The 27907-nt window shown below is 48.6% G+C and overlaps 6 protein-coding genes across 9 annotated transcripts; 3 read left to right on the top strand and 3 right to left on the bottom strand.

The window, feature by feature from the left end:
* Window positions 1-2627: 2627 nt before the first annotated feature.
* Window positions 2628-6541, bottom strand: LOC118516499 (vacuolar protein sorting-associated protein 18 homolog). The gene is made up of 3 exons (XM_036062430.1): window positions 5029-6541; window positions 3454-4948; window positions 2628-3381 (listed from the first exon to the last, which is right to left on the bottom strand). The coding sequence occupies exons 1-3, from the start codon at window positions 6316-6318 to the stop codon at window positions 3107-3109; spliced, it is 3060 nt and encodes a 1019-aa protein (XP_035918323.1). The 5' UTR covers window positions 6319-6541; the 3' UTR covers window positions 2628-3106.
* Window positions 6542-6994: 453 nt separating this feature from the next.
* On the bottom strand, window positions 6995-11570 carry LOC118516512 (bis(5'-adenosyl)-triphosphatase enpp4-like). Its single transcript, XM_036062447.1, has 4 exons — window positions 10574-11570; window positions 9808-10489; window positions 9048-9359; window positions 6995-8976 (listed from the first exon to the last, which is right to left on the bottom strand). Exons 1-4 carry the CDS (start codon window positions 10967-10969, stop codon window positions 8768-8770), a joined length of 1599 nt encoding a protein of 532 aa, XP_035918340.1. The 5' UTR covers window positions 10970-11570; the 3' UTR covers window positions 6995-8767.
* Window positions 11571-11852: 282 nt separating this feature from the next.
* On the top strand, window positions 11853-19398 carry LOC118516568 (DNA polymerase subunit gamma-2, mitochondrial). 3 transcript variants are annotated; one of them, XM_036062544.1, is made up of 5 exons: window positions 11853-12157; window positions 13380-13457; window positions 17446-17801; window positions 17869-18934; window positions 19005-19398. In XM_036062544.1, the coding sequence occupies exons 4-5, from the start codon at window positions 18154-18156 to the stop codon at window positions 19292-19294; spliced, it is 1071 nt and encodes a 356-aa protein (XP_035918437.1). In that variant the 5' UTR covers window positions 11853-12157; window positions 13380-13457; window positions 17446-17801; window positions 17869-18153; the 3' UTR covers window positions 19295-19398. The 3 variants fall into 3 exon arrangements, with proteins under 3 accessions (XP_035918437.1, XP_035918429.1, XP_035918443.1); XM_036062536.1 differs by having other exon boundaries at window positions 13380-13496; XM_036062550.1 differs by having other exon boundaries at window positions 13380-13543.
* Window positions 17563-18109, top strand: LOC118512881 (glutamyl-tRNA(Gln) amidotransferase subunit C, mitochondrial). The gene is made up of 2 exons (XM_036058400.1): window positions 17563-17801; window positions 17869-18109. The coding sequence occupies exons 1-2, from the start codon at window positions 17563-17565 to the stop codon at window positions 18107-18109; spliced, it is 480 nt and encodes a 159-aa protein (XP_035914293.1).
* On the bottom strand, window positions 19304-21013 carry LOC118516520 (origin recognition complex subunit 5). 2 transcript variants are annotated; one of them, XM_036062464.1, is made up of 3 exons: window positions 20906-21013; window positions 20232-20839; window positions 19304-20168 (listed from the first exon to the last, which is right to left on the bottom strand). In XM_036062464.1, exons 2-3 carry the CDS (start codon window positions 20823-20825, stop codon window positions 19389-19391), a joined length of 1374 nt encoding a protein of 457 aa, XP_035918357.1. In that variant the 5' UTR covers window positions 20826-20839; window positions 20906-21013; the 3' UTR covers window positions 19304-19388. The 2 variants fall into 2 exon arrangements, with proteins under 2 accessions (XP_035918357.1, XP_035918351.1); XM_036062458.1 differs by having other exon boundaries at window positions 19304-20839.
* Window positions 21014-21193: 180 nt separating this feature from the next.
* On the top strand, window positions 21194-27843 carry LOC118516488 (DNA polymerase subunit gamma-1, mitochondrial). The gene is made up of 3 exons (XM_036062421.1): window positions 21194-24529; window positions 27352-27670; window positions 27748-27843. Exons 1-2 carry the CDS (start codon window positions 21219-21221, stop codon window positions 27641-27643), a joined length of 3603 nt encoding a protein of 1200 aa, XP_035918314.1. The 5' UTR covers window positions 21194-21218; the 3' UTR covers window positions 27644-27670; window positions 27748-27843.
* Window positions 27844-27907: the final 64 nt, after the last annotated feature.

Raw genomic sequence — 27907 nt, 5'->3', positions numbered from 1 at the left:
CTTGGGTCCAAACACACACACACTCAACCTCACCTGGGGCAGCAAGCCGCAACAACGGAAAAGGGCAGAACGAGAGAGAACCTTCCGCTCTCTGTCACTGATCTGAGTGAAGTCTCTGATCGTGCGACAGCAGTGCGTGCCGGTGGGTAAAGATTCACTCATAAGTGTCCCCAATTTACCCCACCAATCTCAACCCTCACCCTCCTCCCTCCATTCCCACCCTGTAGCATTATCCAACCTTGTACAGGAAAGCGTCGCTGATCACACGTCCAAGCTGCGTCCTCATTTCCCCGGGTAAGGAAATCTTGCTCATCAAATTCCGATGGAATAGACAGCGTCCAATGAGAGTCGGATTTATACGAGCTACGTTATTGTGTGTCGTGCCTTTTTTTTCTTCTTCTTCTTCTGCATAGGAAAGCATAGAAAGGCAGCGTTTGTTGGAAGAGAAAGAGTCAATCAGGGGGAAATAATAAATAAAGCTATTAAACGTAGCGCGCATCTGGTTGGGGTTGTGTGCCGTACGTGAAGCACAACACTAATGAGCTATTGGCAGACATCAATACCTAACCTCTGAACGTAAGCTAGTTGAATGCTCACAGACACTACCATCGATGCCAAGGGATGAAGTCCATGAATGTCAAGATTGCTGCGTATCCTTGTTGCTCTCACTCTCTCTCTTTAGATATTGTGTGCTTGATCCTGTGAGAGTCTGAGTGGTGATGAACATAGCGCGAATGAACATCAGCGTAAACCACGCCCCATGGATGTGATCTCCTGTGATTGGATGTGGTGTGCTCGGGGCAATCAGCCGGGGATGCTGCGCACACGAGATGTGCCGGTGAGGGTATGCTGAGATGCTGGGGTTCTGTGATTGGTTGATGAGATGATTGAATGAGGGTGAGTGTGAGAGCCATATACCCATACATCTCGTCGTCGTCTTGATTTGAACAGAATTGAATGAGTGGAGAGAGAGGAAACTTTGCTCGGTTCATTTCGCTAAACCCTCTTCTAGGGATCAGGATGGGCTGTGTGTCATATGATGCCTTCTTAGCATGTATTAAATGGAATCTTTGGTATTATAGGTAGGTTCGCACACCTTATCGGACGCTACAACCGCTTCATGATGTTGATCCGCTTCAGAAGTCCTCAATACCGCTCACGGTATCTGCTTCGTCATCGGCCAGCTCAATATCCCGACCTGTAAAAGATTGATAATAATGGATAATACATCCGATGGTGGATGCGACAGCGGCGTTGGATTTTTCACACGGCAGGACCGGAGTTAAAATCACATAGTGATGACTGACTGTCCAACTATACGGTATCAATAAGTCTAGTAAGACCTAAGAGGTCGTTAGGCAAAAACAGGATCTCCTACCCAACTCCTATTCCGTCCTCGTCGTGCACAGTGGTAACTTGCCCCATTTGCGTAACTTGCGGATGATGGAGCAAGGCTGAACAGGAAGGGGATGGGCATACCGAACAACCGGGCTGTCAGAAAGTCGGAGTGGGGATATCCAGACGTTAAACCGAACTCCCACGAGGCCCTCCAGAGGTACTTGGAGGTTTGGGCGCAGGGCCAGTCACCCTTCCTCGAGTATCCCATACGACTACGGAATCCCGGCCAAGCTTACCAGGCTTGTAAGAATGACAATGGCCAACATCACATGCCAGGTGAAGGTGAACGGAATACTCTCTTCCTACCACCAAGGGCCTGTGCCCCAGGGAGATGAGCTTACCTGTCTCCTTTTCAATTTGGCGCTAGAGAGAGCATTCCGTGTCTCGGAGATTGAAACCCTCTGAGACATGGACCTTGTTCAAAACGGACAAAACCCTCTTAGCTACGTACGAGCGAAATACTCTGAAGAATTTATGGCCCCGAGGAAGTTGTGGACAATTTTTGCGACGGAACATACGCGCCCAGTACTTGACCGCTGATGGTACTTATTCTCTTGAGTCGGTTCTGAAGTCCGTTTGTAGCTATCAAAACTTGATGAATATCATAAGCTTCTAGTTCTTAGCCTAACGAACTCCAGTGCCTACCATTCGTTGCTTACCAGACTCTATTGATACCATGTAATTGGATAGTCAATCCTTCTCTATGGTAGGAACGGCCCGAATAGGATTTGAACCCCGGGTTGAAAACGTCACTACCGACAACAGTACTTACATACCCACATTCCAACGCATGGATTAAACCAACGAAGTTTAGTCTTACTCTGGAGAAAGTTGTTCAAACGCCTTCCTGGTTAAGTTGGTAAGACAATTTGGCAAGGTCACTACAATAATTACCTTAATATTAATAATAATCTTTAACCTTAAATCTGTTTCTACAATTGGTCACATCATCAAGAAGTTGGGAATTTTTAACCAGCTCTTAAGCAGCTTCATGGCTGTGTAGCAGCTCTAACTCGCCTCTAGTACATAGTTCAACGAGCTAATTCGCAATTCCGAATTCCAAAAGTCCGATTTGCTCGTTTGCCAAGCTTGTAAAAATCATAAAGTGACCCACACCACAAGCCACGGTGTTTGAGATAGTTCAGCAATTGTCATCTACGTACAACCGAACGTAATTAATAGAAAAAGCAGCTTTTGAAATAGTCGATCGATAGTGATAACGTTAATCATAAGGATAGTAATAGTAATAACAATATATTCTATACAGTGTACGCTAACAGAAAAAAGTGGTAGGTAAATTATTATTATTATATGCGCGTCAATTTTAATGCAACTTGCAGTCACTCACAATTATACGTTGGTGACGTTCCATTTCAAAGATCGCACAGAATACAATGCCACAGCCAAACAAGCACGACGAATTTGCATTATTGAAGTATCAGAAAGGAATTCAAAAACCCGGTCAAATCGTTCCATCCACGCGCCTGCTGCTCACGATCGTTCGTTGATTGGGCCTTACTGCTCCTTCTTTGGCACAACGTGCGCTGATGAGTATTCGAGCTGCACGCTGCTTAGCTTATTCCCTTTTCCAAATCGAACGAAGGAGCGAAAAAATGGAAATCTATAGTATTGTAAACATAGCGTAATGCCCACACTAAGAAGTGATGTAGCCGATTGGGAATTGTGATGCGTGCGTAGGGAACCACTTCTAATCCCATTCGCTATCCGCTTGCTGCCAGTTTTCGACGAACGGTTTGTCCAGCGCGTTTATCATCAGCTGCCCACAGTACAGACACTCGGACGAGATGATGGCTTCAATTTCGCTCTTCAAAGCTTCCTTGTGCGAAACGGTCGGTACGGTGGCCGGGTCCGGTACGACACCGGCTGCTCCTGGGCCCACGGCCGCCGTTCCACTGTCTGCCAGCTGCTGGGTCGCTGCAAGGTTTTGCTTTAGCATCGCTAGCCGTGCCGATTTTGCAGAACCTACAAAGGAAAAGAAGGCGACATCAAAAAAACAATATATCAAATATGCAGACACCACACACACACACTCACTTAAATAGGGCAACACTTGGCGTTCGAGGCAGTCGGCATGGAATTTGTGACCGCAGTGAAATACAAAGAATGGTTTCAACATCAGGTAGACGTTGCATACCGCACACTGTTCCTGCGCACTGACCGTCACCGAACGGCTGCGGAACGTTTGCAGCTCCTGGCGCACACGGTTGGCCGATTTAGCCGATTCCTCCATATCGCGCCGCTGCTCCTGTATCTTCACGTTGTACTCCTTCAGCGACCGGCAGATCGCCTCCTTAAAGTGATCGATCCGCTGAAAGTCGGAAAAGTACGGCAGTAGATCCTCGATGCGCAGCTGATCACACTCCTGCAGTATGCCGAGCGCACGCTGCACCTCCTCATCCCGCGTGCCCCGTATTTCGTGCTCCGCTATTAGTAACCAGAGCCGTTTGCGTAGCACCCGGTCGGTCGGTTGGGCGGCCGTTTGACGGGCCAGCTGCCGGGCAGCTTCGGGATCGTCCAGCGTAAGGGCCAGCCGTACTGCGGGCACCCACATTTCTAGCAGGCAGTGCAGAAACACACACGCCGGTCGGATATCGTGACGCAGGGCGGTGCGCAGGGCGTAATGCGGATCGTAGTGTACCATCGTCGTGTCGCGGCCCTGCGACTCGAGGAACGTTAGCAGCTGGTCGGGAAAGTAAACGCCGTACAGCTGGATGAGATAGTTGTGCAGGGCCGATTCGACGCACCCCCGCGAATGGATACAGTACTCCAGGTAGCGTACCGTCTCGTGCGCATGCTGCACCGTATCGAGACAGAGCAGGGCCGGCATCAGCCGTACCGGATCGAGCCGGTGGCCCTGCCCGATAAGCATGCCGACCGTTGCGGCCGGTAACATTTCCATCGCGATCGGCGCATACTGGTAGACGAGTTCGGGCCGGTTCTGGGCACTGAGCACCGCGAGCGCATCCTCGTACCGGCCCTGATTGATGTACTGCTGGATGACGGACTCGTAGTCCTGGTTGATCGTGGTCAGCGCGGTCAGATTGTGCGTATCGCCGTACGATGCCATCAGGTCGTAGATGGCGGTACGGTTACGACGCACGCACGTCATTACCGGCCGGCTTGCCATGAACGATTCGAACTGTTTCTGCAGATCGCGGGTAGCTTTATCGCCGCCGGCACGCTGATGCGACAGCTCCACCAGAAACAGCTGCACGATCCACACGATCAGCATGGTGATTTGCGTTTTCTCGTGCGGTTTCAGCTGCGCTAGCCGGTTGCGCAGGTACAGCAGCAGCGCCTGGTTGCAGTTCTTCTGCAGAAACTTGAGGCACACCTCCTCGAAGCTGAGCTGCGTCTCGGAAAAGATGGCAGCCGCCTGCAGATAGTCACTGGCGTAGAAGTACGATTGCGCTTGCTTCACGAGCACAATGTCGCGGTGGGCTGGGTTTTTGTTGCAGTACTGCAGGGCGAGTTCAAACTTCTGGCGGTCCGCGTACAGCTTCCAAGCGTTTCGTTGCTCGTTTACAATCTGTGTGAAAGAAAGGACGGGATGTAATAAACCAAGATACAATCAGGAAAGCGTGAAAAGGAATGCAAAGGGTGAAATACCTTGTATCGAAAAATGAGCTTGTTGCTGTACACGAACGTAACGTTCGAGCGCACGTCTTTTACGATGTTTATCAGCCGGCCGTACTGCTCCACAAAATACTCCTCGTACACGACCTGATAGTCTAGCAACGAAATCGCGCTCACATGGTCCGGGTACAGCAGCAGCGCATGGAAATCGGTCAGTATGAACGACAGCGGTGTGTTGGTCTTCGGTGCCACCTTGTGCGAGTTGGTTGCCGGTGGCACGAAGCGCGGTTCCGGGTAGGTAATCAGTTCCTTCTGCACCACGAACTGTGGTTGATTGATGGCCGGATCAATTTCCTGATAGTTGATACCGTGCTCGGTAAGGCAGCCGAAGCTTTTCGGAAAATCTTCCTCGTAGTTAAACACCAGCTTCGGCCAGCTGCCGGTTGCTGTCTTGCCACCGCTCATCGACAACTCCTCAAAGTCACGCAGCTGGTCGTCTACGTTTTGGTACGGGCTGAACACCTTCTGCAGGTAGCCGCCGAGTTTTAGCTCCTGGGCGGCGGTCAGCGCAGAAGCAGCGATCGAACCATTGCCGGTGGATCGAATCGTGTTGTGGAACTTGTACAACCGGTCCACCGTCAGGACGAGCACGATGCAGTGCAGATTCTTCTGCTCGGTCTTGAGATAAAACTCCAGTCCGGTTATCGGGCGCGGCTCACCCTTACCGATGTCGAACGCATGCCGGACATTGTTCTGCACCAGCTTATCGCCACTCTCCAGCCCTACATCCGCCTCCCAGATGACGCCGTGCGCCGTGCCGAGCAGTATCGGACCGGTGCTCGTTTCCGACGTGTTTACATGGTTAAACCCGATCGCGGTAATTTCCTGATCCTTCAGCTTGGTGACAAACTTCGGCTTGAAGCTGTTCCGCTGCAGGTACAGCAGCTCCGGGGTAAAGCCGGGCGACTTGGGCAGAAACGTCAGAAACAGATGCGACCCGAGCGGATCTAAATATATGCTGGATGGGCGCAATCCGCCGATAGTTTTGTCAATCGGCACCTCGGTAAACTTATCCGGCTGTTTCAGGTTCATCCGCAACACGGTCAGGTTGGTCATCAGCATCATCAGCCAATCGTTCTGCACGGACAGAAACAGGATGCCGGACGGCAGGTTCAGGTTCATCTTCTGCTTGGTGAATATGGGCACCTCCTTCCGTGTCCGCACGCTCACATAACCGGACGTTTGCGGCCCAACGCCCACATTCGTTTCGGTGGAGCTTTCCCTTATCAGGTCGCTCGAGTACTGGTCGAACATGGAAGCCATCGCTGCGGTAGCGGATTTCTTCTCGCTCACAGAACACCAAACTCACACTTGATCGGAGGTGTTTGATTGCTGCTACTTTTCCTTCTCTTCGCTGTGGGTGGAAATGATAGAAAAACAACCCTACAATCAGCCTCTATTTGTCCATATCTATGAATCATTCACGGTACGGAAACGGTCGATAAATACTGCGACAGCCGAGCACAACCCAAAATAAACGAATCTGTCAACGGGTCGCACGAGAACTGTCAAAATTTGGCCAAAAACACGATTTACTTGACTTTTTTTGCTATAGTGAAAACTTTCTTTGTACGATACATTTTCTAAGCGCTGTAATTTTTCGAATTAAACGTGTAACGGTCGTTACCAAAACAAAATGCAAAAAGCAATTATTGTTGGTACATGTTGAAATTGAAATTTGAAATAAAATTATCAAAAGCAACCTTTCAAACAAATTTAACAAATCATGATTTACATCAACTAAATATTTTAAATATTAAAAAACAAAAGCCAATTTATTTTATTTTTTTACATCACAGAGCAGATATTAAAAATGTTACTTTTCCTGCAAATTTTACATATTTAACAGATAAATAGAATAAACAAATTCACAAAACAACGTACTGTAAGCAACGTAAGAAAACATAAGTAACATGCAAGGAAAAAAGAAAAATTGGAATCGCTAAACAGCTCAAACACGCGGGACGAGCTTGCGCCGTATGTTTCTCCTAAAACCTTTATTTCCATAAAACTGTTCATCAGAATTGAAAGTAGAAAGGCAGAGAATAAAAGTGTAAACAACGGTTTCTGCTGCGCTGTTGGAAGTGGGAACGATTTTCTTCGCTCCCTTTTGCTTCCAGCCCGCAAACTTATTCCCAGGACATAACTTCCCTACTAGATATGGCGTTGGTATTCACTTTTTGTGTGTGGTAATATTATGTATGTGTGTCAGGTTGATTTTTTTTTATCTATCCGCACCACCGAGCACACTCGGCGCGATTGATTAAGTCGCTTATCAGCTTGCATTTCGCGATCCCCTTTTGCTCTCACTCGACAATCCTCGGCCCCGCCGTTTGATAATTGATTTGGCAATTGCGAAGGTTTCTGTTCCACAAAACCGTGCGCCCATCCCTCCTCCTCCTCCTGACGACGACTATCCCGTTTCTTCCTAACTGGTGGCCTTCTATCACTAAATCTCTTCCCCATTCTCCTTCCCTTCTAGACACTCACGCCGTAGAAAAATATCACAATAGAGATAGCTTTAACTTTTTTTTTTTGTTAAACGATAGTTATCCAGTTGCCTAATGCTATTTTGGCGCATTTTCTTGTTCACGCGATTCCGTTTCCGGTTCGTTGTCTGTTGACGAATTATGTATAAAAGTGTTTGGAAAAGGAGGGGGAGGAGGGATGGGGGCAGGTGGACGACATAAATCTCCTCTAATCAACTCACCGGACCGACATCACGCAACTGCTACGATGACCATCTATCAACCTATTATGATTACCTATGATTTACCCCCTATGTTTATTCACTACCGTTTTGCTTCCTTCCTTCTTGGTTTCCAAACTCCATTACACCCAGCGCTCTAGCAGTAATAGTTCTCTCTTTGGGTATGTATACAAAATAAAATCACCCTCTCGCGATGGATAGAGCAGATGCGCTCCCATTTCGCAAAGTTGGCTATGGCCACTTTCAGTGCATTACCGCGCTACTGCTGCTGCTGCCAGCCAAAATCTCTCGAAGTGGAGGAAAAACCGTAACTGGCACGACGAATCTCAAGTATCAAAAAACCGATTGGAATTTGCCCTGTGTTGCTGCTTCCTTTGCATGTATATAGATATAGTAAAGTGTAGGTTGTATGTACAATAAACTGGTGTAGATAGATAGATCCTCTCAAGCGGCTTTAAGGCGCCCCATTAGCCTAGAATAAATTGGGAAATACATTCTGTTTAGGCTTTTTTTGTTTCGTGTTCATCGTCGTTATCTGTTTCTCCTCTCCCCACTCTAGGTTCCTGCTACAATTCAATTAAACAATTACCATTCAATGTCAATTCATTATAATGCGCATATTGAAGTTCACAAGCCGAATTCATCTTCCAGTTGGTGGCTGCATATGGAAAAAGGGTCAAAATTAAAAAAAAATTGCCTGAATTTGTTCGCTTCCTTCTGTTTCGCTGTCTTTTTTTTCAATTCCCGCACACGGAATGTTAAAATTCAATTATCCATTCGAATGCGCATTCGTTCTTCGAAGCCTCTTAATAAATCGGTCTATACAAAAACTGCTGGGGCGGCCCGGTTCGATGGCGATAGCGGCGCCGCGCTCTTCACGCGACCGGACCGCCGAGGGCAGACCCCGAGAGACGACCTTTCGATTGGCTGTAGAACCAGTAAAGCTGCTTGCTGCCACCAGCACACGTTCTTACCACCATATATCATACATCACGGACCGTTTCAAACGTCAACCGACACAACATCACCATTGATGGACGAGTTGGTGGTGCTGGTGTGCAGCATCTTGTTGCCTTCGTCGATGAACGTTTCCGTTTCCTCGTACAGATACGGTGGTACCAGGTGTTCGCGTCTTCGCCGCTGATAGATCACCGCGAGCGCAAACAGGCTCACGATGCCGAAGGACACAAACAGACTGCCGGCGAAAATCACTGCAAGTAGCAAACGCACAGGTTAACGGCTTCCCGACGTGGTTAGGCAGCCAACTGGAGAGGGGACTTACTTGCGATTGTTTCTACGCGCGTTGCATCGGAGGTGCCGCCGCCGCCACCGCCGTTCGGATCGTTATCATCATCGTCATCGTCGTGCCGTGAACTGTTGCGCAGTATGTGCTGGATGTGGCTCACGTTGCCGGCCAGATAGTTGGGCGGTGCGAGGTTGAGTATTTCACAGAACATATAATACAGATCCACCGTATCGAACGGTTCGACGGTTAGCTGCTCCCGTATAGCTGGACCGTACGCGAAGAAGATGGAGTTCATCGTGGTCTGCGCATTATCATACCCATGCATACCGTACGGCGTGTCCGGCGTGACTAGAACAAACAGAACTCATTAACATTTCAATTTGCCTGCTTACAGCAGCTTTTCCAACGTATTTTTATGCCGCAAACATTTCTTTAATGCACCGAAAACGTTTGGGTGAATTTTCATTAAGTTGACCACGGCCGAGCGCTGGGCATCGGACGGAAAAGCGTAGCACTGAGTGTACACTAAAGCATCTTGTATGGTTTCCGTTCGTGAAGCGATTTCCCAGACGGTAATACGAAACTAGTCGGGTGAGGTGAGTAAATCCTTTGACCCCAGACAGCAAGTTCCATCAGGTAAGGGGTACCTGTTGGTTTTCTTGCGCAAATTTCATTAATTACGTCCCGTCATTGTTTTTGTAGTAACGAACTCTATTTTAACTAAATTAACCCATTCATTAGTTTGCGTACAAACCTCATGCAATCGGGTTAATTAAACGATGATATTTCCCCTTACCTTCGATACGGTACTTTTTCCGATAGTACTCAACCGTCGCCCACATATCGTCGAACCCGTAGCCAAGCTGTGCCACCGCCGTGATCGGACCGGTACGCCGCGTGTTATTGTACCGCCAGCGGGCCGGCAAATTTTCCTGCATGTACACATCAAACCTGCCGTCCGCGTCGGCCGCTCGCTTTAGCTGCCGGTACAGCTCCGACCGGTCCTGCTCCACCTTCGGCACGATCTGCAGTACCGGCGTGCTGCCGTACGTGTCGTACCGCAGGTCGGCCGACACCAGCGACGAGAGGTTGATGAAATTTTTCGGCATCAGTATCTCCATCCCATGGTCGCTCAGATGCACCACGTTCACGCGCTCCTGCAACCGCTGCTCGGCAATCATCGTATGTAGCTGGCGCGTGAGGACGTTTAGCTTCCCGACCAGCTGCTCCATACGGTCCGATTTGGGGCCGTACATGTGCCCATCAAAGTCCGGTTCTTCGATGTACAGCATCACCAGATTGGCGGGCCGTTCCGCGTCCCGTATCCATTGAAACACGGTATCGAGCCGTTCCGTCCACGGTATGGAAAGGTTAAACTTTTGCGTGTGACTGCAGGTAAGATTGCGCGCACCGTAGCCATAGTCTGTACCGGGCCACATCATGCAACCGCTGTGTCCGCCAGCGTATTGATTCAGGGACTGGGGGGTGGGGGAGAGAGAGAGAGAGAAATGAAAAGAGTGTTTTATTTCTTTGTTCAATTGTTTTCGAACCCCCAAACTCACCCAAATCGGCAGCAGGTCCGGATTGAAGTGAAACAGTTCGTACGAATAGTTGAGCGGACCCTGGACCGAATCGTACACACCGTTGGCCAGCACACCGTGCACGTTCGGGTAGACACCGGTTGCGATGCTGTGGTGGTTCGGGAAGGTTTTCGTTGGGAAAACGTTGCGCAGGTACGCGCTGGTCGTGCCGTTCCGTCGCAGCTCGTTGATGTAAGCGGAACTGTTGCGCTGCAGATATTCCATCCGGAAGCCATCGTACGAGACGATGATCAGCACGGGAGCTGCGACCGTCCGGCCACCGACCGATCCATCGGAACCGTCCGTACTGGCCTTTCCCGGTAAGAGCAGCAGCAGCAGCAATTGTACTACCTCCAGAACCACCACCGTGCTGGCCATGGTTGTTGGTGCCGACGCTTATCGTGGGGACGTACCTTTGTACGCGTCTTCTACCGAACTGCCCTTTTCCTCCTCCTTCTCGCTCTTTCTCTCGCTGATGCTGATTACCAAAACAAAAGAACCATCAGCAGCAGCTCGTCACCCGTTCGCGGTACCTTCTCCTGACTTGCGTAACCTACGCAGTGGACGGGAATAGCTCGCTCGAAATTCGGCTACGCGGCACCAAGCCGTACTATTCCGGTGCTTAGAGCCTCCTCCACTGTAAATATTCACTTTCCTTTCAGTTCTCACGGCGCATAACCTTAGCACCCGACTGGTCGTCCCGTGTGCACGACCTTGTTTGCACTACGAATGTACCCCTTTTACTAACTCTGGCGTGGATATTTTCTTGACATGATTTTCCTTTATAACACGCACACCCGCACAGTCGATGGTGGTTTATCGATGTTTTGCCCAGTTCGGGAGGGGGCAGGTTGACTGTGGATTTATTGTATCGTAGTTATTTTACGCGGTAATGCACCTGTTCCTCCGTTTTGCTTTGTACGAACTTTGGAAGAATGCACACAAACACACACGCGCGCTCACACACGATGCAATACGAGCAGGGCACACTACTACTATGATGGTGGTTGTTTGGTTCTGGAAACCCAAACTGACTTCTCATTCCGTTTTCCAAATAATGCCAACCGTTACGGTCTGGCGTGTTTTGCTACACGTACAACAAATAGAAATATTTAAGAAAAATAACCTATGTTCAGTATTGCCATATAAGCAAACAGGAGGAACAATAAAAAAAAACCATAGAATAAAGCCGTGTGAAAAGACGCCCGGTTCAACTCTAACTCAACCCTTCGAACATGCACTCTAAACGCAGCCGAGGCCGAGAAACTGTCTAAAAATGTGGTTTCCAGATGATTTCTAGCAACGGGCACAAGAAGCAGTGGAAGCATTATTTAACTTCTCAAAAATTATCGATCGGTATCCGTCCTAATCAAAATCTGTGTTTTGTGCAGTGTTTTGCAGTGCTGTGCAGTGTTTTGCATTGGTTTTCATTCAACGGTTTTTCATTAATCATAGCGGTGATTGTGTTTGTGTGTGAGCGTTGCTATGGCAGCCGACAGCAGTCGTCTAGTTAGCTAAGACATCTGCCCTGAATCAGGACGAAATCCCAAATTACCTGTTATTAGCGTAAGTTGTTTGCTTTACTATTTGCTATTTATTTATTTATTATTACGGTCAGACGCCGTATTGTCTACTATTTGCTATGTTAGCGATTTTTTTTAAAGCAACGGCGACGATCTTGATACTATCCGACAGGACCATCATACAGGACCGACTATCGAATCCCGTCCGAGGACCTTTTTTTTCCTCTCCTCCTACACTCCACAAAGCAGCATGGAAAAGTTTTCTCATTAATCAAATGTGGCAAATACACTGCTCTTGTGTACGTGTACGTGCACTAGTGCGCACCGTGTATACTGTTTATTTTATTCCGTAATTATTTACGCATTATTGCGCATGATAGAAGGAATGATTGTAAATGATCATACACTGTGTGTGTATGGTTAAGGCAGCTTTGGTTTCTTTGCAAAGATTGCTCAGTCCTATTAGTTAAATATATCGTATCTTACAAATCTAACAATCTGCAATATTCCTGAGAGGATCTATATGATAATAATAACAATTCTCGTTTTTTTTCACATGTATAACTATTTCAATCAAACTGCCGGATAAGGCAGGACTGGATATCGAATCCTTTCCAGGCCTATTTCCCCGACTGATTAATCTTGATCACGTGGTCGTTGATAGGCCATTATATAGCCGGGAAAACTTAACAGTTCTCATGGCCGAGAAGAGAGATCGAGGAGAGCACCTGTAATCGAATTACTAAACCCTCATAAGGGACCAACGTTGTTGGAATTGAAATTCTCATATTTTAAATTACTATTATGAATTATGATTATAATGATTAATGAGTTTGTATCGTAGATACAAACCATCAACATCAAATTAAAACAGCTAGTAGTACAATTACAATCTGGAAAGCATAATAGAAGTAAGATTAAAAACGACCCATCCCTGATATAAAATTAAGTACAATTAATTCGTACGAAAATCATCAATGGTCAAACTAACAACCACCGAGATTTGACTCCGATTAGATGCGCCTATGCTGCCTTTCTTGCGTGTACCTTCAAAGATCAATACACATTGAAAGGTTTTATACTTACTTCCGGTACGTTTTTGTCACCGTTAAGCTTCGTGCTCGCCTGCGGGCATGAACACAGTGATGACTCCTTCCGACCCACCAGCAGCCAAAACCGCTAGCGTCGGATGCGGCTGGACGGTGGACACCAGCTCATGATTGCCACGCAAAGTTTTAACACAATCTTTCTTGTGCTTATTCCAGACAAACACGTACCCACAATTGGAACCGGCAAAGACGTAATTGTTGCCCCAAAATCCGACATCCGTTAAGCATGTGCTGGTAAGGAACGATAGAAATGGAACAGCGATTGGTTGGTTGGTAAGGAACGGATGGCAATAGATGACGGGATCGTGTAGATCATACCAGTAAGGAATAAGGATACATGGAAAAACACTTACTCATACTCATGACATGTTTCGTATGTCTGGACGACATAGTTAAAATTGTTCGATTCATTTCGTCGGATTCCACACGGCCCTGCACCGTTACCGGTGTCCATTGCGTTTTCTACCAGATTGTCGTATCCGGTGGCCTCGTCATTGCTGGTGTAATTGCTGCTGCTGCTGCTGCTGCTACTGCTGCTGCTACTGATGCTGCTGCTGCTGCTGCTGCTGCTGCTGCTAACATCGCTTATCCCGAGCATTTCGATATCCTCATCGCGTGGCTCCCAGCCTCCCACTCGGTTCGATTCCTCCTCTAGCTCCGCTCGCTCCCTTTCGTTCAGGTTTTGGGTGAAATTCAACACATGCTGTGTCACACGCTGCCAATCTTCTGCACTGACATTGAAACTTCCGTGCCGCCGCCGAGTATTCGCACATGATGGGCGCTTGCGGAAGATGGTACCTTCGGTGTTACCGTCACTACTCACCACATCGAAGAGAAACATATCTTCCATGTGAAAATTTACCAAGATATGCTGCTCGTTTTCATCGTACGCAAGCGAGGTAACGCGTTGCTTTTTCAACAACGGTTTGAACGGCGGTTTACAGTATGCCTTAACCGGAGCGGTCACCGTTTCCGTACCGAGCTTGCGACGGTCGTAGAGGCTAATACCACCTTCAGCGCATCCTACAGCGATGCAGTTTTGTGTGATCGGTGCCAACGCCATGCTTGTCGGTTTTGAGCCCATCCGAATAAGGACGTTATCCGTGCAGTCATTCATATCGCTCTGATAGCGACAACGTATATCAAAGAGCCGTACCGTTTTGTCGTTATGACAGGAAACAAACACGCTCGGTTGCGATGGGATGGTTAGAATTTGCTTCGTCGGCTCCATGCTGTAGCATCGCAGGAGGGGGGTTTTGATGGTGTTCGTCGCGGCGACGCTCCAATCGCTGCACATTATACCGTCGTAGCGCGAACCCGACGCCACCAAATGATCCGATTGCGGCAGAAACCGGGCGCACAAGATTTCCGACAGATGGGGCGTTTTTATCCGATTCAGCAAGCTGCTAAACGGATTGGAGAACGTGATGCTAGAGTCGTTCGATGCGCTCAGCAGCAATTCCCCATTGGTGCTCCAAACCATCGAATTGATCTTGTCCGTATGCGCCTGACATTTCCGGAAGGATGCGAGCCGGTCGAGCATCGCATCCTTAACATTGTTCTGCATCTGCCACCGGCACGGTTCGATCCGTGAACGGTTTATGACATCATGGAACAGCATAGTGCGGTTCTTACGGTTCAACATGATGTTTGTGCGCTCTGTGATTAGATGGAAGTAAGAACAGGGTAAGATATTATTCATAGTGCTACGTGTTTGCCCGTACAATCGAAGAATATGTTACTAATTTACTTCTTTCTGTTTTGTGTTTTAGGATTGAAAATCACACAATTTTGTGACAACATTATTACCATTTGGATCTATTCCAAGGACGGTAAAGGATAGATTGCAAAAGACCTACCAGACCAGCAAAATAGGATCAATTGTACCACGTTGCCATATAAGACGATGCAGTTTGAGCCAACGCATGTCGGTCAAAGGAAAACGAAAGCACCCCTAGACACTGAAGCAACCATCTCATGGCGATAAGCCTGATCGTGGCCGATTCAAGCACGGTGTGAATGCTATCGAGGTTGACCAGAATGGTTTACTTGTAAAAAAACATCATCCCGATGCAAACCCTTATATACCGATGAGCAAAACCGGGTAGAGATGAAATCGCGGCATTATGCAGCTGTACGGATTCGCGTTTTCCTGCTCACCCACACGCAGTGCTCGAAGGAAGGAACCGAAGGGCGAACCTTCGCAAACCGAATTCGAGGAAACCGATATTGTCCCCTCGAAAAATGATACATACCAGGAACCGAACAATGGCGATTAGTATGTGCAATAACGCATCGCAACATTTAACGCAGGGTGACAGGAAGTGAATGTGTGTGCAGTGCTAGAGCATTAAGTACTTTCAACACTCTTTGCATTGGAAAGCACCTGCAGCATCCTGGCGTGCCTTCACCCTTTCGGGTGAAATAACTATCATGGATCACTTCCACAGCACCGAGAAAAACAAGGGCCTGACAGTATGGAAACTCCTTTCGCCGCGAATCGGGGTGGAAAGGCTCACAAAACGCTCTGCTTTCCACCGTTGGAATTTGGATTGCAAATTATAATGCATGCGGATGATATGGCTAAAGGAACAATACTTACCTGTGCGGGGGGAATGGTTTGATTAAACTCTCGATTCACACAGACGATTCAGTGGACACTTGCTGTAGCAAAGTGCTTCAAAGTGTCGGTTGAATTACGTACAGGAAGCGATTCGGTTGCGATTCAATCCGGCAGGTCGCTACGATACACAGCGTCTGTCATAGCCCAACCGATGACATTTACGTGTTGCATATAATAAGGCGCGCAGCATCCCCTGTGCAATGGGTGGGCAATATATCTTTGCTGAGCAAGATAATGTACCGTAGCAAACCATATTTTTACACTTGCGCTATCGCATTTATATATGTGACATTGGTTAAATGAATTTTGCGGTTGACATTGTTTGAGCCAATTTAGGGAAATGAGTTTTTTTTGGTGCCAGTTATCTGATTTTAAAACATTTTTGAATGCTGCAAAAGTGTGTGTGTGGTGTTTGGATTGACAGATGACGTACTTTGATTGTTTCGCGCTATCATTTATGTAGCTTGTTTATGTTTGTTTTTTTCCTCCCCGGCATGTTAGTTTAAAAATGTCGTTCAATAGCAAAAAAATAAATATTTTCCTCATATTTTGAGAGTGTTAATAATAGTTTTTTTTATAGTGTTTATAGTGTCTGAATAAAGGACCTCCGCCTAATCCACGTACCCACTTTTCGCAACTGAGATACCCAACATTTAGGTTAAGGTTAAGCTAAAATATGAATGATTGTTGTCATATAAAATTTATTTAACTAAGCATGACGACTTGACGCCGTATTATCAATTGTTGTAATATTAAATAATAATAATAGGGCTCTAAGGAGTAGAATAGGCCCACAAGTTGCATGGAACACACTCGCACGCAAGCTTTCGTGGAAGTGCACAGTGGAATGGGAACGAATGACGAGAACAGGACAAAATGATTAAATTTAAACTCACAGTTAGTTGTGTACATAAACTACGTAAAGCATTTTCATTTGGCGTGGTAAAATGTAGTTATGGTTTATATGTATTATTATGTACACATTTTTAGATAAAATTATGAATAATTAACTATTTTTTTCATGAAGTCATCGATATAAATTATTTTTATTAATGCTAAAAAAAAAATATTTTATCTAGTGTTAATACCTATTAGCAAGTTTATAAACTATTTAGTAAAAATATACTTAAATACGAAATTAATTCATTTTTTTTACTATTGAAAACGATATAAATTTGCATCAGTAATGAGTAAAACTGTAATTGAACTCATTGAAAAACCATTGAAAAAGTTAATAAAAACTGATAAAATGTCTAATGAATACTTTAACCAACTTTCATGACAATTTATAATAACTTTTAATATATTTTTACTTAATTAACGGTTAATTTAAATATTACTTTTATGTCCCAACACTCATGCGCTCCGTACACAGTTGCGCTCCGTACAACTTGTGATCCTATTCAACTCCTTAGCCAATGATAGTAATAATAGTAAAAAAAATATATATATAATTATATATAATATAATATAATATTTTAAAATAATTAACAGGGGAAAAAACAGGGGAGAAGAGAAGGTGTTTATTCAGACTTTATCCAAATATGATAAATTCAAATTTAAGTAGTAAAAAAATTATTTCATTTTTATTCTTTCCAGAACGGTGTGTGCGTGATATTGTGAAACTAATTTGCTGACAAGTGTTGAGTGTTCGTGTGCGCCAGGTCGTAATACATCACAGTTTGTTCAATGTTGGTCAGCGCCGTTCAACGAACCATGCTCCGTGGTTTGCTTTCGCGTTTTCCATCGAGAAACTATTCCACGCTACGAGCTACACCACAATCACCCAGGGAAAACCGTAACTGGCCCACCAAACCACTGCAGCATCCAACAAAAGTTCCCCAGCAACCGCACGGACTCGTGGCGACAACGGAAGCTGTAACATTGCCCATAACTATCAATCAACAAACGGTGCAGCTGCTGGAAAGGTTATCGCTGGTAAATCTGGATAGCAAGTAAGTGTAGAAGCGATGAAGGATACAGAGTTCTGGAGTATACTCAAGCCATCGATTCTCCGCACAGGGAAGCACTGGAAACGTTGCAGGATTCGATCGAGTTCGCGTCACGCATACTGCCCATCGATACGGACGGTGTGGAACCGTTGTACAGTGTGCTGGAGCGGGAGAAGCTTGCACTGCGCAACGACACCGTCGATGACGGGGACCGGCAGACCGAGGTACTGCAAAACGCCGCCTTGGTGGAGGAGGAATACTTTGTAGCACCGCCCGGTAACATTCCGCTCGAGCACGCGGGACAATCGTAACGATCGTACTCGATTTCTAGTCAACAGCACCAAACGCCTTCACGATGGCACGATCGGCTAAAACTATGATCGATCTGTTACAAGCGTGCCGGCGCAGTAAATTTCTTCACTTTACCCTGGATAGCACAGCTTTACGTGGTCTGCGTCTTACACCGGTTGGTCAACTGTTGTCGAACAATCTGTCCGCTGAGTGGAATCAACTCGGGAGTAGTAGCAGCAGCAGCAGTAGCAGTAGTAGTAGTACGGTTCCAGTTTTCCTGGGTAGAAGTGATCTCAGTCTAGAGGAAAATGTTGCGAGCCTACGAAAACAACACAAAGCGATGAAGCTGCCATTTGGCGTAATGGTAGAGCGAACGGGAACGAACAGCCGGGTACCGATGGGTGATACTTTCACCCTGGAGCTGCAGGAAACGGTAGAACTTTGCACCACCTACCTGGTACCCTCGCCGATGGCAAACCAGTTCCTGTATCAACTGCAACGGCAGCGCAAGATCTGGTGGATGCGTTTGTCGGTCGATCCAGGCCGGTACTTCATCACCGATATGCGCCGTACCGAGGAAGGCAGCACCACCGTTTCGATCTGTGCCCGGTTTCTAGACCGGTCAGCGGACAGGACGGAGCTCGAGCTGGACCGTCTGGAGTTGTCGGTGACGAGCGCCAAACCGTCCAACGCGATGCTACGTGTTACGAACAATCTGCACCGGACCATTCTTGCCATACTGATGGATGCACTCGAGTCGAACGGAGCGCTGGAGGAGGAGTGTGTTAAAATTCATCGCAAAGTAGCCCCGTACAAGTGTGCCATCATCTGTCAGGAAGAATGTGGTAGGACATTCGCTGCTGTTTGCTGTCACGATTGAAATCACTTATTTGCCCTTCGTTCGGTCTCTTCCAGATGCCGGCACGACGCAGCAACAAGATTTGGTCGATCTTTCCAAACATCTAGCTTACGTACTGCGTGCCGCTAATCTCGCCGTGCACGATAACGGCGGTCCTTTCGGTCAGTTACAACACGACCATCAGATAGCACAGCTGGATCAGACCGGTGTGCCGTACGCATTGCTCCTAAACGCCAACACTCTTCACACCGGGCTGCTGCGGCTACGATCACGCGACACTACCCTTTCCGAAACCATACACCTATCCGATCTGCCGAGCTATTTAGCGAAAATAATACACGCCTAGCGACAGGAGGGGTGTTGGTGCGCAAGCTTTATTAAAGACTTGTTCAACTAAGTAGTAGTAAGGTAGGACTTACAATAAAAGGAAAAAAAAACGCTTAGAAGAAATCACTCAAGTATTGGCGCACGTTAAAGCCCACCATCCGACCGACGTACATGATAAAGTCCAGCCCGACCGTGCATTTCAACCGGGTGACCGATCCGTCCAACATGCCCGCACCACCATCGACCGACGCGTGCGCAAGCAGCTTCAGGTGCACTAGCGTTGAGATCTGTGCCATCAGGTTGCACGTCAGACCGACCTTCTCGTCCATGATGGCGTAAAAGATAGCGAGCAGCCGGTCAATGTTGAACGCTTTCGGGCCAAGCTTGGTGGTCATCCTTTCCACCACCTTCGCCCGTGCGTTGACCGTCTGCATGCGCTTCCGCTGCTTGCCGTGGTTCTTCACAAACAGCCGCTTGTCTTCCTTCGTTGCGTTGTTGCTCGCCAGGTAGGCGGCTATCAGCAAATATTTGGCGTAGTACGGCAGCTCGATGTACTGTGCGGCGGTGGCGGCGGTAATTTCCTTGCCCGCATGCTGCTGCGTCCCTAGCCGCATGTACATCGTGCTGAGTGCAATCTTGAGTGTTTTCGTAATGTTGCGCCATAGGTTGATGGCATCGCTCGCTGGGATTGTGCCGTCCCGGATCGGTTCACAGTACGGCAGGAAGCATTCGGCAGCGACCAGGCGAAGCTCCTTCACATCGCGACACACCTTCCAGAACGTGCCGAGAAACAGGTTGACGTAGTTGCGGTGGAATTCTTGCGTTACGGAAGCCAACCATTGTTGGTCATTCGTGGGTGGCGAGCTCCCTTGTTCCGCAAGTCGTGCAATGTGCTGAAATTGTGCAAGTAAGTGTAAAAATCTTGATCGATTCGATTGAAAATAAAAACACCTTACCGAAGCATAATCGTTCAGCAGTATGCGCCCCATCTCATTGCGCGTGTACTCCGGCACGAACAGCTTCACTATTGGCGGTAGGCCCGTTTTGATGTAATATTTCTCAAACGGCAGTGAAGACAGCAGCACGACGGAAATGTTCAACCCGGTCGCTTCCGGGAGCCGCAGAAACAGTGGCAACAGGTTGTGTGCCATCGCACGCAGCCGGTCCGCATACTGCACCACGATTACGTACGATCCGGTCGCATCGAGCTGCTGCAGGGCCGCCAGAAAATCTTTCGCATACTCAAGCTTCCGGTCGTAGGTGTAGTTGTTGGCCGGCGTTAGCTCAACCCCTTCCAGCTGCCGGAAAATGCTTTCGAACAGTAGCTTGTTGGTGTAGCAGCTGATCGCGTTGATGTGCGCGCATCGGAAGCCGTTGGGCGTGCTGCGGAACACTTCGCGCACAATCGATGCTTTCCCGGTGGACGATTGGCCGTAGATGTACAATGCCGGTGGAAACGGATCGCCGGTAAGGTAGTACTTGTAGAGCTTGCGGACGATCGCTTCACGGCAGGGGATGGTTTTAGCAACTTCATTCACAAGCGCGTCCATTTTTTTTTTCTCGCCTAGGGTCGAAAAGGAGCAGAAGATTAGGTTCGAGTAATTGCAGTCGGTGTGTGAGGATAATTTACCGTGTTACGGAACTACCCGCGTTTTTAATGCGGATGTGAACATATATGGCGTCTCTTCAAAATTTTAAAGTTTACTGTTTATCTGTCACACTGATCTCAGCGTCAGTTTTCTCTTTCGCACTCTGCCTAATTTTTAGTCCACAAATTTTTCGGTATTTACGTACACTAAAGGGAAATGTTTCTAAATAGGCGAGCAAAGCTAACTTTTAATATTCCAAAATACGTGGTATTCGCATAAATGTGGAATATAAAAATTTAAAAAAATATTTAATCGGAATTAAATTATTTTTAGGCGGGTATTACCATTGTGCGCATGGCTGCACAAGATCAAAACAACGGCTCCTGTCAGTTGGCCATTGTTTTGTTTTGCGTAAACCGATCGCACATTACCGGGGAAGGAAACAAAACCGGGAAAACAGCATTTATCGTTCCATTGCCGATGATGTTGCGGCTGGCGGCTCATCGCCGCTGGTTCAGTGTAGGTGTCGCCAAGGAACAAAAGGAAATCTTCCCGCACAGTACCATACGCCGATTGAAACCGACAGCAGAAGCCACAGGTGGTAGCACACCGGGCCAAACGGTACCGGCCGACGATGGACCGCGTATGAATGAGATGAACATACAAATGCTTTCCAAACCACTGTACCGGCAGATTTTTCAACCAGACTCACACACTCCCTATCCCACCGGCCGAGCTGATCCGGCTGTTGTAAAATCGCTTCGGGAAGATCTTTTGCGGCATGGGATCGATAGCTCGAAGCCTGTGCTGCTGCCGGACGTGGATCTGAAGCTACCACCGTTACGAGGTGCTAACATCGAGGAACACTTCCACGCCATTGCCGAGGAGCAGAGTGAACCGTACCGGCGTGCTGTAGAGCAGCTGCCCGAGGATACGCCCCCGATGCCGGGTGTTTGGGCCCGAACGCCGGGCTGGACACGTTACGATCCGGTGACGGGAAAACCGTGCGCCATTCCATTTCCAACCGATGCAGCGCTCGTATTCGATGTGGAAGTTTGTGTGAGGGCGGGACCACTACCGGTTATGGCAACTGCCACGGGCACGGCTGGATGTTGGTATTCCTGGACTAGTCCTTCGCTGCTAAACAGTGACGTTACGGGAAGCGGATCCCCATCCGGTAGCTATCAGCATTCGGAGTTGATACCGCTCGAGAGCAAGCCGGTAGAATTCGTCCACCCGGCACGCATAGTTATTGGCCACAATGCGTCATACGATCGTGCGCGGGTGCGTGAACAGTACTATCTGCAACCGACCGGCTTACGCTTTCTCGACACGATGTCCCTGCACGTGTGTGTAAGCGGTATCACGAGCTACCAAAGAGCGATGCTCAAGTCGGCCAAGCGACTTCCGGCGGAGGATACGGGCTGGAGTGAGCAAAGCTCGCTCAACAATCTAGCCGACGTGTACGCACTGTACTGTGGCGGTGAACAGCTAACCAAAACGAAACGCGACACGTTCGTGGAAGGTACGCTCGAGGATGTGCGTGCCGATTACGACAGTCTCATGAGCTACTGTGCCGCGGACGTACGTGCGACGAAAGCCGTCCTACAGCGTTTGTGGCCTCTGTTTCGCGAACGCTTCCCGCATCCGGCGACATTGGCCGGTATGCTGGAGATGGGAAGTGCCTACCTGCCGGTCAACGGTAACTGGACGCGTTACCTGACCGAAGCCGATCTTGCCTTCGAAGATCTCGATCTGGAAGCGAAGCATCAGCTTGCACAGCGAGCGGATGCTGCGTGTTCGCTTCTGCACGGCGAAGCCTACCGGCGGGATCTGTGGCTATGGGACCAAGACTGGAGTGTGCGGGAGCTAAAGCTGAAGGCGGCGAAGGCGGCCAGTAAAAAAGCAGGCTCATCCAAACCGCCGGAACGTTCGCTTCCGCCAACGGGCTCCGAAACTGACGAAGCGTCACGTTTGGCGCACAAATTTGCCTACCTGTACGAAACGGCTAACCGGCTACCGGTGCGACGCCCACTATTGCCAGGCTATCCGGAATGGTACCGTAAGCTTTGCTCCAAACCGACCACCACCGACTGGTGTCCCGGACCGTCCGAACTTGGCACCGGTATGCAGATCGCACCGAAGCTGCTTTCGCTCTGTTGGGAAGGTTATCCTTTGCACTACATCCGCGAGCATGGATGGGGGTTTTTGGTTCCGTTCAAAAACGCCCGGGACGACGATTGTAGCGATGCAGCCTTACCGCTCGAGCAGCTGATCGCTGCCTGTCCCGTCGTGGAGGTCAAACATGCCGGTGCATCATCGGCGGAAAGTGGCGAAGCACTGGCTCACCTCGCCCAGAGTGTTGAGCAAACAATCAGCCGCAAGGAGTATTATAATTATCGCAGTCGAACAAATTCGGCCCCGACCGTGAAACGCCCCGCATACAACGGATCGGGCGTGTGGTGTAATGTGGAGCTGGAAGGGTGTTGCTACTTCCTGCAACTACCGCACAAAGATGGAGCCGGCCATCGGGTGGGTAATCCGCTGTCGAAAGACTTTCTGGCCAAGTTTTCCGAGAACGTGCTGGCCGGTGACGGGCGAGCAGCAGAAAGGGTCGTTGAGATTGCACGCATGCTGTCCTACTGGCGCAACAATCGGGATCGCATCCGCGGTCAGCTGGTCGTTTGGTGTGATGCGGATTGTACGGTCGGTGCGATCCTGCCGCAGGTTGTTGTGTGCGGTACACTCACACGTCGCGCGATGGAACCGACCTGGATGACGGCAAGTAACGCACAGCGGGAACGCGTCGGATCGGAGCTCCGGGCGATGGTACAGGCACCGGCCGGGTATCGGTTGGTCGGTGCGGATGTTGACAGCCAAGAGCTGTGGATCGCGTCCGTCCTGGGAGACGCCGGCACGGGACTGCACGGTGGTACACCGTTCGGTTGGATGACGCTGAGCGGTACGAAGGCGACACGCACCGACATGCACAGCGTAACAGCACAGGCCGTTGGCATATCGCGCGATCACGCCAAGGTGCTGAACTACGCACGGATCTACGGTGCGGGGCAGCAGTTTGCCGAACGATTGCTGAAACAGTTCAACCCGACACTTACCGGTGCGGAAGCACGCTCCAAAGCGGCCAAAATGTTTACCCTAACGAAGGGCCGCCGGACGTACCGGTTGCGGGAGGAGCTACGTGAGCAGTACCCAGCGCAACCGATCCGCTCGACGGCGTACGAGGCACTAGGATTAGCGAGAGTGTGCAACAAAGGCGTTGGCGAGCTGTTTGATGGGCCACACTGGCTGGGCGGTACGGAGAGTGCAATGTTCAATCGGTTGGAGGAGATTGCGGGCAGTGCCGCACCGGCCACACCGTTTCTAGGCGGTAGACTGAGCCGAGCGCTAGAACCACAGCACGGCACGGAGGATCGATTCCTGCCGACACGGATCAACTGGGTGGTGCAGAGTGGAGCGGTCGACTTTCTACACCTGATGCTAGTCTGTATGCGGTGGCTGATGGGAGGAAGCAACGGTGGTCAATTACGGTTCTGTCTGAGCTTCCATGATGAGGTTCGGTATCTGGTGCCGGAACGGTACGCACACCATGCTGCGCTAGCCCTGCACGTAACGAATCTGTTGACGCGAGCGTTCTGCGTCCATCGGTAAGACTCATTCTATAATGCTTCATTAGTTCCTATAGAGCCTATCCCCAATGCCAGACAATTTCTGGAATACTTAGTTACTTACTTAGTAGTAGTGATGTGCAAACTGAATCAGAATGAGTGAATGACTTAAATCTTAGCAATGAATTAGATGATTTAAATCATCACGAAGAGTTATTTTAACTCACCTATGATTTAATTCTCCGTGCCGACTAACCACTCACTCACTGCGTTTTAACTCACTCATGAGTTAAATAACTCATTGGTGATTTAACTCTCCGTGCCGACTAATCACTCACTCATTGCGTTTTAACTCACTCATCTCGTTTTAACTCACTCATCTAGTTTTAACTCACTCATCTCGTTTTAACTTACTCACCTCGTATTTACTCACTAAAGAGATAAATATCGTTTTGGCATATCGCATTGGTCATGATCACACGATGATTTAAGAAAATACAATACGGTAACGAGTTGTAAAGATAGATTGTTCATAAATAAATTATTGAACAATCGATGCGATATCCCAAAGCCATATTTATCTCTTTAGTGAGTAAATACGAGGTGAGTGAGTCAAAACGAGGTGAGTGAGTTAAAACGAGGTGAGTGAGTTAAAACGCAGTGAGTGAGTGGTTAGTCGGCACGGAGAGTTAAATCATTATTCAAGAATAAACTCATAATGAGTGAGAATAAGATGCAACTCACTATTACAACTCATTCACTCTGATTTAATTCACGCTACTGAGTGGTTATTCCCATCACTACTTAGTAGGCTTCGCGGTCTTGGCGTGCTGCAACAATCCTCAACACCGCTTACGGTTTACCGCCGTCGTCTGCCAATCCGATCTGGCGGACGCATCAACTCCATCTCAGTTTGAACCTACCTTCCCGCACTGTCTGTGTGGACAGTCCACCGAAGCCTTACGAGTGTCGATGGTGAGATCATCGTACAGCTCGTAGAGCTCGTCCATTGTCCTTCCACACATACGGGACCAAAGATTCTACTGAGCATCTTCCTCTCGAACGCGGCTAAGAGGGTTTCAGCTTCGTTTTGGACAGAGTCCATGTCTCAGAGGCGTATGTGAGTACTGGGACTATAAGTGTTCGGTACAGTCCCAGCTTCGTCCGTCGCGACAGGTATTTAGAGTGGAGAAGTTTCCTCAGGCTGTAGTATGACCGGTTTGGCAGCCAGCACCCTTGCGCGTAACTCAACATCAATGTTGTTTTCGGTGCTGACTTTTGACCCCAGATAGGTGAAGCTTTGGACGACTTCGAAGATGCGGTCACCTATCTGTACATCACCCCGTGCATAAATCAGTGTTTGTTAGCAGGGCCGCTGGTGGTGCCACCATCATTTTGGTTTTCGCCTCGTTAATCTCCAACCCGAGGTTCTGTGCCGCACGCTCGATCCTTTGATAAGCTTCCACTACAAAGAAGAGCCTCAAACCAATGATGTCTACGTCATCAGCGTATGCCAGGATCTGGATTGACTTATAGAAGATGGTCCCCGAAGTTTCCACCTCCGAGTCGCGGATGTTCCTCTCTCTAACGCCAGATTGAAAAGGAAACAGGCAAGTCCATCTCCCTGGCGCACAGGCCCTAGGTGGTAGCAAAGGGCCGTGAGAGTTTTCCATCCACCTTCACCTGCTATATTGATGTTGGTCATTGTCATTACTTTCAAGCCTGGTAAGCTTGGCCGGGATTCCAAAAGAGCTCAATGCGTTGTATAGCTTTAGCCCCAGACTACGCTGTCATATGCGGCTTTAAAATCAATGAAGAGATGGTAGGAGTGGAGTTCCGCCATCTTCTCCAGGATTTGCCGCATCGTGAAGATCTTTGGTCAGTGGTTGATTTTCCGTTTCGGAATCCTCTCTGATAGTTTCCGACTATCTCCTCGACGAATGGGACAAGTCGATCTTGTAAGATTAGGGAGAAGATCTTGTAGACGGTATTCAACACCGTAATACCCCTGTAGTTGCTGCACTCTAGCCTATCTCCCTTCGTGTATATGGAATAGATGATACCAAGATTCCAATCACAAGGCATCGATTCGCTATCCCATACCTCAGTAATAATTGGAAGAATTTCCTGCTCGAGTGCTGCACCACCGTGTTTGATCAGTTCGGCTACTATTCCGTCTGGTGCCTGGTGCCTTGTTCTTGAGCCGACATTCTTCGTCGAACCAGCCAGACCTGGTGTTGCCCCGACGTGGTGGGAGTGTGGAATTGGCACAGTTTATTATTTTTGTTTTTAGAGCGTTCCACCGTTCGCTCGTAGTTTCATATTCGTTTTCTGGTAGTAGAGCCTGTTGGACGTGACTGTCCTTTAGGGAGTCCGTGTTGAGCCGAGCCTGCGTGTTAACTTCGCCCCCATTGGCGCGGGGACGGGCGATTCTGCAACGAATCACTAAGCCAACCAAATAGTGATCGAAAGCGATGGTTCTGGCCCCCGCGATACGTTCTGACGTTCACACAGGCTCGACTGTCTTCGGCGGCTAATCAACACGTGGGCTATCTGATTGGACGTGGCTCCATCGGGGGACACCCACGTAGCTTTGTGATTGTCCCGGCGCGCAAACTTGGTACTCTGGACTTGGTTCCATACTCAAGCCGATTGGCGACCCAGACTGGGTTAAAGCTTGAGATTTTTTAAGCCTATTCCATGTATCGTTAGGCCGATAGGGTTGGATTGAGGATCAATGCAACCAAGACAAAGTACCTGCTTGCCGGAGGCTCTCACCGTGATAGAGCTCGCGTATATTTCCAGCACTGACATTAACGACCAAAGACTACATATTTCTCCCTGTTTCCTTGTACTTTCAGCGTCGGGTTTCGCGATCTACCCCAGTCGGTAGCTTTCTTTTCGTCCGTCGAGGTGGACCGGGTACTGCGCAAAGAGGCACAGCACGACTGCCGAACACCCTCGAATCCGCACGGTTTGCGCACGGGCTACGGCATACCGGACGGGGAGTCGCTCGACATTTACCAAACATTGGCCCGATTAAGTCCGGCCCAGCGCAACATCAGTGACTGGGAATGGCATCGGCCGCAAACAGGTGCCAAGGCGGTTAAGCGGAACAAACAGCAGAGAGCGCAAAGTCGTGAAGCAAACTAGCGGCCGGCAGGAATCTCACACACCCAGGTACATCAGCAGCACTGCTCAAACTCCAACGAAATGTGTGATAATCTAATGCAATGACTTGTGCTATTTGTTTGCAGTACGCCGTGGGAAGCTGTAGCAGCTGTAGCGCGGATTGGGAGCTCTTCCGTGCACATGAATAAATGAGGAACGAGATTCGAGATTGGATGAACAAATGCTATTAGTCTTCCTGTGCTCGTTTGTCGCATACACACGTGTACGCCGCCATGATTGGAGCAT

Source organism: Anopheles stephensi, chromosome X (genome assembly GCF_013141755.1).
Source record: "Anopheles stephensi strain Indian chromosome X, UCI_ANSTEP_V1.0, whole genome shotgun sequence".
Lineage (NCBI taxonomy): Eukaryota > Metazoa > Arthropoda > Insecta > Diptera > Culicidae > Anopheles > Anopheles stephensi.
This window is presented reverse-complemented; position numbering and strand designations above follow the sequence as displayed.